This window comes from Pteropus vampyrus, unplaced genomic scaffold (genome assembly GCF_000151845.1).
Source record: "Pteropus vampyrus isolate Shadow unplaced genomic scaffold, Pvam_2.0 Scaffold1395, whole genome shotgun sequence".
Lineage (NCBI taxonomy): Eukaryota > Metazoa > Chordata > Mammalia > Chiroptera > Pteropodidae > Pteropus > Pteropus vampyrus.
Window position 1 is genome coordinate 160,263 of NW_011890176.1, and position 9,066 is coordinate 169,328.

Genomic DNA, 9,066 nt, shown 5'->3' on the forward strand with positions numbered 1-9,066 from the left:
CATATTGGCTCTCTTAACCATATTTTCTTCTCTTACTCATCAATGACCTGTGTTCAGGATTTAATTAATTCTGGGTATGAGGATGGGATCAAGAAAATAGTTCTTTTATTTCCTACATATCCTCCAACTCCTTTATCCATGGGTGGTCAAGCAATGGCATGTAGTGTTTTTCTCCCAATCTGTGAATATAATAAAAGCACGTCAAGGAGAACCTGAACAGCACCCTCTCTTCACTCCACCTTAAGACTGAAATTGGATTTATTTATTGTTTCTCATAAGACTGGGGTGGGGTGGAGAGGCAGTTAATACCTGTAAATGTTCTGCCAAGCCAGGATCACTAACCCCACGCTAAAGGGAGGTTGAGTTTACACTACAGCCAAAAGAAAGGAGCACTCACGGGGGATAGTCCTCAAACAGAACTTCTATCTAGATCAACTGGCTGTGAGGCTAGGCCCCTACCCCTTCTTTCTCCCGCTCATCCCATCACCTTTTTGGATTCTGGAGCACTATAGGGACTCTAAATGATCAGGCAGTGTTACAAACCATCTTCAACCCTGACACCCTATTTGGAGAAAGGTTGGTCCTGTGAGAGGAAGCTGAGAAGGAACAAACTGAGTAGATGAAGGTAAGTATTTGACCTTGGAGTATAGCTCTCCACACTGGCTAGTCTGCAGAGGAAGGTGGTCTTACAAGGTCGTTTGTTCACAACTCTTGGGTGATGATTGAGACTGGAATCAGAGAGGTTGATTGATCCTTAGTGCAATGATAGAGGTTGGCAAAAGTCGCTGCCAAGTGGAGAAAGCCAGTTTGTCTCAATCCTTCAGCCCTCTGAACTTAACCACTTAATTCTCCCTATGCTCCAAGCTTAACTGTGTTGTGGCAAGAGGAGGGCACTAAACTCTCATATCTTTGTTGTAAGAGTTTATCACTCCACAGAGAATGGAAGATAGGAACAGGGCAAGGCTTGGCTCAGTTGAATGGTTCCAATCTAAGCAAGCATTCAGTGTTACATACCATTACATGCCAAGCACTGAGCCGATCTTTTGCAGTGAGTGCATTCCTTGGAGAACAGAGACTGATGTCCCCATCAGAAGTGTTTGGCGCCCTTTGTTGTTAAAGGAATAAAGCCTAAGCCTTGCTGAGATTTCAGGCTGAGAAGCTGAGCGATACATGAGAAGTGATTGGCATGACCTGGGAATATCATGTTGGTCTTTGTGTTGGAGGGGGTGTAGTAGAACAAGTGAGGATGAGCTAAGAAGCCAGAAAGACCTGGGTTCAAATCCAAGCTGTGCAACTTATGGGCTATGTGACCTTAAACAAGTCTTTTCAGCTACAGGCTAAGGAGTTTGAGCTTTATTCTCTTGACAATGGGGAGCCAACCAAGGTCCCTTTGTGACCTCAGCTCCCCCTGCCCCAAATACTGCATCTGAGAACTGCTATGACCCACATCCCAGCCCATCGGCTCTGGCTCAAGCGCCAGGTTTCCGAACCAAGATGGCCTTTGATTCTTGCTCCAACCACATACCTGTCCTCTCCCAGCTACCTCCCTGGCACAGATGTAGCTTTCCCTCGAACAGCTGGAGCAGTCCAAGGCCCTGGAGCTGCCGAAATGATAGCAGCAGAGGCTGGTGACCTCAGCGCAGCCCTGGAGAGGTTTGGCTGAGCCATCAACCTGCTGCCTGAGAGGGCCTCAGCCTACAACAACTGAGCCCAGGCCCTGAGTCTCCAGGGAGATGTGGCAGGTAAGGGGAGATGCTCTGGAGCCTTTGCAGAAGGGGCCCTGGAATGCACGGACCAGAGATGGACCAGAGATGTAGTAACTGTGGGGCCGGGGAATGGGGGTGGAAAGTCACTAAATCCCTCTGGAATCTGCGTTCTTATCCATAAGAGATAAATTATGGGCTCTGCTAAGATTATGGGGCTATTGTGAGAGTCAGAATAGATGCGTTCCATTTATTTATTTAACAAATATTTAATGAATCTACTATTGTAGCAGTGGGCCAGGTGCTTGAGGACACAAAGATAAAAGGTATACTACTTTATAGCAACTACTATGGACCAGGCACTAAGCACTTTACATGTAAGATGTAGTAATTTAATCCTCACGACGACCCTGAAAGGTATGTACTGTTGTTATCTCCATTTTACAGATGAAAATACAGAAGTGTAGAGGTTAAGTAGTTTGCTACTCTCATTCAGCTAAGAAGTGGCAGAGCTTCTTACTAAGAAGTGGCAGGGCTCCAGAATGTACGCTCTTAATTCCCACATGATATTGCTTCTCAAGCTCACATCTTAGGGGCAGGCACAGAATTATACCACCATAAGAAGATGAGAGGGATCCGCTCCTGAAGAGTGAGTTTTGAAGGATGAGTAGGAGTTAGCTGGATGGAGGGAAGGAAGTGGAGAAGGCACAGCCTGTAGAGGCCCAGAAGGCATGAAAGTTACAGGCAACTTCCAATCTCCAGGCTGACAGGAACAGGGAATGGTGGAAGGATGGAGTAGAGCCTAGAGGTAAACAGGAAGCACTAGAGGGTTTTAACTGGGATCAAACCCTCTGGTTACACTAGCTGAAGTGGGGACAATGGGACAAAAGAAGCCATGCAAGAACCCAGATAGCAGGCCAATAAGTGATGTAAATCACAGAAGCCTAGTAGGGTACTAGACAGTTAAGACTCATGGTGGTGGAGGTGCTCCTGGGACTAGGAATGCCAGGCCAGGGCTATAAAGGTCACTGGGGACAGCCTGCAGACCAAAACCCCAGAGGGGTTTCAATTCCTCCAGACCAGCTTCTGCGAAGGAAACCGAGACATGCTGTCATCAGAGAGCTCAAAGGTCCAGGTCCAGGTGCAGTAGGGAGCATAGCATAACCCCTGCAGGGTTCTGGGGAGCAAAACAGAGACAGAAGGGGTAAGATCATCTTTGCTCTAGGATGACACAAGCTCCCCAAGCACCCTGACAGGCTCTTTAGACAAGAACATGAATGAAATAAAACAGAGCCCAGAAGAAATGCAGCTCAGTGAACCCTATAGCAGATACCAGCAGGAGGCCTGAAGTTGAGTTCAGATTCCTAATGCCAATATTTTATGAGGACAATAAAAATAAAAGATGGGGCAGGCCAGCTCTGGCTCCAAGACCTCCTTCACAGAAAATCTGATACAAAATAATGAAGATTACGGAAATAAGGAATGAGGAAAGGCAGTCTGTGGAGAAAACAGGTGAGTGAAGCTGTTTGAAATCAGTGGAAAAGAAAAGCCTTCAAAAGGAAAAGAAAGAGAAATGGGTAATATTTGTAATAAACGGTTGTCAGTTAATAATTTTCTTAGACACTGAGATTCAGAGTTAGTTACCTGGCATACAGCAGATGGTTAATAACGTACATGTGTAATAAATTGCCTGCTACATGCCAGCAATGGGCCAGATTCATGAACATGGTGACCATTCAAAATTCTCCCACCAACCTTCACGTTTTGGTGTGAGACAAGGGGAGACCTGGACTTCAGTCCCAGCTCTGCCACTAACTGGTTATGCAGCTAGGGCCTGTCTTACCAACTCTTTCAGTCTTCATCTGCGCAGTGGGAATAACAATACCTACCTCTTGGATAAAGTGCAGGCGGGTTGTATGTAAATGGCCGGGCCCCAATACTGAGCCCGGATTCCGTGCTCGTTCCTCCCGCAGGAGTCCTGGAAGTCCTGGAGCTCGCCCTGGCGCTGAGCTGCGGCCGGGACCGCGCTTCCCGCAGGGACTTCGAGCGGGCGGCGCGGCTGGTAAACCCCTTCGCGTGGCGCCAGCTGGTGTTGCTCAACGCCACGCTGTGCAATCGCATGCTGATTGATCTGATGCGGAAGCTGCACTCGCGGTAAGCGCTGAGCCGGCCCGCGGGAGAGGAAGGCGCACACACTGAACCAATAAAGCTGCCGGCTCGCCAAGACTTCCGCCTGTGTCTCAGTCCAGCCGCCGTCCCCGCCAGTGCACGGAGGCCTGCGCGTCACGGACAGGCAGGGGTGGCAGTGAGGGAGCTGCGGCCCACCTGGTCCGGACGGCGGGGCGGGCCGGCGCTGTCGGGCAGTGATTGGCCCTGCCTGGCGCAGCCCCGCCCCTGCAGTGTTCTGCAGTGTTCTGCGGTGCTCATCAGACCTGTGCAGTCGCTCTGGCTGAGCTCCGGGTGGGATCCAGGTGAGCCGCCGGGAAGGCGAGGATGCTTCGTGACTCCTTCCTACCGGATCACCTCCTCTTCAGCGCACATCCGCCTGAGCAACCAGATGGGAAAGGGGGCGGGACGTAGGGCGAAAGATGGTGTGTGTGTGTGTGTGTGTGTGTGTGTGTGTGTGTGTGTGTGTGTGAGCTGGGGGTGGCGTATGGGGCAAGAGACACACGGGGTCTGGAGAAGGACGGTCCCTTTGGGGGAGGAGCACATGGTAGCCGAGTATCTGTATGTGTGCATCTGGACCTGGTGCTGCCTTCGCGGTTGCTCCTTCTTTCTTTGAGTTTGCGGGGGTGTGCCTGTTTTTCCCCTAGAGTCAGAGCTCAATTCTGCGCCTGCAGGTACAGGTTATGTGCTGGGTGGGTTTGGGCTTTTGGGCTTGGATGTTCGCATCCTCGCTTTCGCCCCTGTGGGTGAGTCTGCATTTTTGTTTCTGGAGAGTTAATTCCTGGGGGAATTACTAAGCTTGCCTGATCTTCCCTGACGTCGAGACCTACCCCCTTCTCTTGGCAGCGTGGAGCCCAGGCCGGGGCCACCATGGCGCTGCCTCCACGCCCAGCTACCCTCCCGCACACAACACTGCTACTCCTGCCAGCCTTTCTGAGCTCAGGTACACCCCTCTTCATCCCTTGGCCAAGCACTTCTGGGGTAAAACCTTCTTCTCTCCCTTTTTTGCCTGCACCTTTGGTTTAGGGGCCCACTTCAGCCTCAGTCATCAGAGCTGGGTTCCCCTCACTCACCTACCCAAGATCCATCCAGTCCCTGGTGAGAGTACCCAGGTACTCCAGTCTCTCTGCCTGCTGCCCCTCTGTAACTGGATCTCATCTTCCTCACAGATCAGTACCAATCCTACTCCACAATCCCCTGTTGTGTTCCAGGTTGTGGGGAGTTGGTGCCACAAATTGATGGCCAGGCCTGGGCTGAGCGGACAGTTCGGGAGAATGAACGTCATGCCTTCACCTGCCAAGTGGCAGGAGGGCCTGGCACCCCGCAATTGGCTTGGTACCTGGATGGACAGCTGCAGGAAGCCAGCACCTCAAGACTGCTAAGTGTGGGCAGTGAGGCCTTCTCTGGAGGCACCAGCACCTTCACTGTCACTGCCCAGCGGGCCCAGCATGAGCTCAAGTGCTCTCTGCAGGACCCAGGCAGTGGCAGGTCAGCTAATGCCTCTGTCATCCTCAATGTGCAATGTGAGTGTCCCTGAAGTGGGCAGGGAGAGAGGGTCTCTGCCCAGGGACCCCCAGCAGCCACATGGCAGGACATTTCACAAATGCTTAAGCACTTTGCAGATATTAACTCTAATCTTCATAGGAATCCTATGAGGTAATTATTATTGTTATCCTTATTTTACAAATGAGAAAACAGGCATAGAAAATTTAAGCAATCTGGCAGAGGTTATACAGTTGGTAAGTAGCAGAGCCAGGATTCAGATCTGGACATTTTGGTTTAGTGTTTATACTCTTGATCACTTCAAAATGCTGCATGTAAGGTGGACCTAACCAACCAAATAGGTCCCTTCTGGGTTTGGGAAGAAAGGGCAAGGAGTATGAGAGGCTGTGGTGAGAGCATATTGGCCTCTGCTTTGTACTAGTTAAGCCGGAGATTGCCCAGGTCGGGGCCAAGTACCAGGAAGCTCAGGGCCAGGGCCTCCTGGTTGTCCTTTTTGCTCTGGTGCGTGCCAACCCTCCTGCCAATGTGACCTGGATCGACCAGGATGGGCCAGTGACTTTCAATACCTCCGAATTCCTGGTGCTGGATGCCCAGAGCTACCCCTGGCTCACTAACCACACCGTGCAGCTGCAGCTTCACAGTTTGGCACACAACCTGTCCGTTGTAGCTACCAATGATGTGGGTGTCACCAGTGCCTCGCTTCCAGTCCCAGGTGAGCACAGCCAGCAACTGGCCCAGCAAAGCCTCTGGTGGTATGGAATCTCGATACAGAAATGGGAGGATCTGTTACCCTTCGGGTGAGGCTGGCTTATGAATGAGCTGTACCAACCACCTTGGGCAAGGACAGAGTAGTACCTGTGGCATCTCAGAGCTGGGGGCCCTGTCTACCAGGAACCTAACCAAAGGATGACCCGCAGGACTCCTGGCCACCTGGGTGGAAGTGCCACTGCTAGGCATCGTTGTGGCTGGAGGGCTTGCCCTGGGCATCCTGGTGGCGTTCGGCACCTTGGTGGTCTGCCTGGTCCGCAGGAAAGAGAAGAAGGCCAAAGGTAGGGCCAAAGCAGTAGTGGGCAGAGGATGGCTAGGGGAGTAGAGATGAGGTCAGGGGTGAGCAACAAGGCAATAAAGAGGGCTGGGTAGAACAAGTGCTCCCAGGTGTGGCCATGGGTAATCATGTGCATCCCAGGTGGCAGGACTGGGCACTGGGAACAGCACCCCAGTCCCAGAGCCTGTGCTTGGCATTTGAGAGATCCCTTTCCTGAGGGTCCTGGGTCTGAAAAGGGAGGTGGGGCAGAGCCCAGAGTGAGTGGACACACTGAGAACAGTGGTGTGGTTTCTTTCTTCTCAGGCCCCTCCCGGCACCCATCTCTGATCTCTAGGTAACTCTTTCTGGGGTTAGGTGGATGGGCTGAATGGAGATGCAGCATGGGGACAGGTGGGAATCTGCAGTTGCTGGTAGTTCTGGAACAGGCCCGAAAACAGGAATCTGCCTGCTGGAGACAGGGCGTATCCCAGGCTTTGTCTGCCCTGTAGTGACTCCAACAACGTGAAACTCAACAACGTGCGCCTGCCACGGGAGAACATGTCCCTCCCATCCAACCTTCAGCTCAACGACCTCACTCCGGATTCCCGAGGTACATCCAGGACCCTCTGTTTGCCCCTGCTTTATCTTCAAAGGTGCCTTCGAGAAAAAGAGACACCTTTCCTCATCAGGCACACTCCTTGTCCTGGCCATCACCCCCTTTGTCACCCAACAGGGAAACCAGCAGACCGGCAGATGGCTCGGAACAACAGCCAGCCAGAACTTATGGACCCAGAACCTGGCGGCCTCCTCACCAGTCAAGGTACCCTCTTCCTTTGCTTCCCAGTTTTGTGCTTGTACCTCTGAGTCCCCAGGGGCAGAGAGGGATCTCCTAACTTCCAAGGATGAGGGTTACTGAGGCTCCTGGGCATCTCTGATCTTGCAGGTTTCATCCGTCTCCCAGTGCTGGCCTACATCTATCGAGTGTCCAGTGTGAGCAGTGATGAGATCTGGCTCTGAGCTGAGGATGAGGTGGAGGGTGCCATGGCCCCTGGGCACTCTCCCACTCCTCCTCCAAGGTTTCCTCTGCCTGGCCATGTTGCCAGTGAGGAGAGGCCATGCCACTGCCACTTTTGCTTGCCCCCTGGCTGGGGTGCCTTCTCTGTCATCCACATGATGGTTTCATTGGGATCTGACCCTCAGAGGTACAGGTGTCCTTGGTAAGGCTGTCGGCTGGATCTAAGCCCTTGTTCTAACTCAGGATGAGGGCCTGTTTGTAATGCCCATGTGTAGGCAGTTAGAGCTCTTTGCTCAGTGTATTCAGAGTTCATCTGAACAGGCTTGGGCCTTCTCTGTACCCCATGCCAGTATTCTGCAGCACGTTGCACAGTAGGCCTGGGGGCATGCCTGGTGTGGGGCCAAGGCGATCCCTGCATGTTATGGATTCCCTTCCCATGCTATGCAGCTTTATTCCCTCGAGGGAAGTTTAGGACTCTGCTAGCTGTATAGAACCAAACTGCCCTTTGCATATAAACCAACCCTTGGCCCCGGGGCACTGGCCAAGCACAAAATAGTCCCTTTTGCTGCATACCTCTGCCCTTTCTCTGCTGCCTCTGTCCTCACCTTCTCTTGGGCGTCATAGGTTATATGTTGGACCTCCTCCACTTCTTCACTGGGTACTAGACTTCCCCACTGGCCTGGCCTCTGGTGGTGTTAGTACCTGGTATTAACACAGATCAGAAAGAAAAGAGGGAGTTGAGAAGTCTGGTGGTATCCAGGAGCGCATGTAGCTGTGCTTCATTTTCTTAGTGTTAATGCTTTGAGCACATCCCCAGGGCCCTCTCTGTGGCTTCCCCAAGTCTGGCCTTCCTGGGATTCACTGAGTGCCCTGAGCCTTTCTCCTCAACATGTCTCCCCTGCCATGGGACCCTAATCCTGACCAACCCCTGACTGCCCTATCAGCAGGAAGCCACTCTTCCTGTCCCACTTTCTCTTCCTCAGGGGATGGTCATATTGGCACATAATCCAGTAGTGCCAGAAGCTTTAGGGAGACACGGAGAAAGAGGGAGACTACATACCCCCAAATGATCCAAGAACACTTTACAAAGCAACATGGAAATGATTGTAAATTAATAGAGTGTGGAGTATATTTTTCCTTTGTTATCTTATTTTGAAATTTTTCTCATGTTACTGCCTAGGGCAGCGCTGAGCACACAGTAAATTCAATAAACTTTACTGAGTGAATGTTATATGTGTTTCATTCCTTCGAATACATTTCTTAATGAAATCTTTAAGTCACACAGTAGAGAAAATACAGAGAGACCGAACACCTGTGTACCCACCACTCAGCTCTTTTGAGTCTTAACATTTTGCTTTAGATCTTTTGGTTTTAAAAATAAATAATATTTCTTTAATTACACCGTTCCCAGTAGCAGGGATGGCATTTTCTACTTTGGGAGTGCCTGGTGGAGATCATAGATACACCTAGCGACTGAGTCTACCTTGGTCAATATCACTTGGCAGACTCTCCTTGCTCAGGACTGTGGCAAAGCCACACTGAGCCCCTTTGCCCTGACTGGAGATACAGAAGGCTCAGGCTAGGCTGTGATTTTTTAAAAATTTCTTTTTCTGAGGGATCACAAAGGCAGATTTATACTTTTTTTAGTGACAGAT

At 51.1% G+C, this 9,066-nt stretch overlaps 2 protein-coding genes across 5 annotated transcripts; one reads left to right on the forward strand and one right to left on the reverse strand.

Moving 5' to 3' along the window:
- Positions 1–1,952: 1,952 nt before the first annotated feature.
- On the reverse strand, positions 1,953–4,741 carry LOC105310199. Its single transcript, XM_011386405.2, has 3 exons — positions 4,548–4,741; positions 3,593–4,231; positions 1,953–2,880 (listed from the first exon to the last, which is right to left on the reverse strand). The coding sequence occupies exons 1-3, from the start codon at positions 4,739–4,741 to the stop codon at positions 2,769–2,771; spliced, it is 945 nt and encodes a 314-aa protein (XP_011384707.1). The 3' UTR covers positions 1,953–2,768.
- On the forward strand, positions 4,047–8,631 carry LOC105310198 (transmembrane protein 25). 4 transcript variants are annotated; one of them, XR_002778461.1, is made up of 9 exons: positions 4,047–4,174; positions 4,716–4,812; positions 5,081–5,392; positions 5,794–6,084; positions 6,290–6,421; positions 6,721–6,751; positions 6,832–7,006; positions 7,130–7,216; positions 7,340–7,363. XR_002778461.1 is itself a non-coding variant. In XM_011386403.2 (9 exons), exons 2-9 carry the CDS (start codon positions 4,740–4,742, stop codon positions 7,411–7,413), a joined length of 1,131 nt encoding a protein of 376 aa, XP_011384705.1. In that variant the 5' UTR covers positions 4,047–4,174; positions 4,716–4,739; the 3' UTR covers positions 7,414–8,631. The 4 variants fall into 4 exon arrangements, 3 of the variants coding, with proteins under 3 accessions (XP_011384705.1, XP_011384706.1, XP_023382385.1); XM_011386403.2 differs by having other exon boundaries at positions 6,876–7,006; positions 7,340–8,631; XM_011386404.2 differs by having other exon boundaries at positions 6,906–7,006; positions 7,340–8,631.
- Positions 8,632–9,066: the final 435 nt, after the last annotated feature.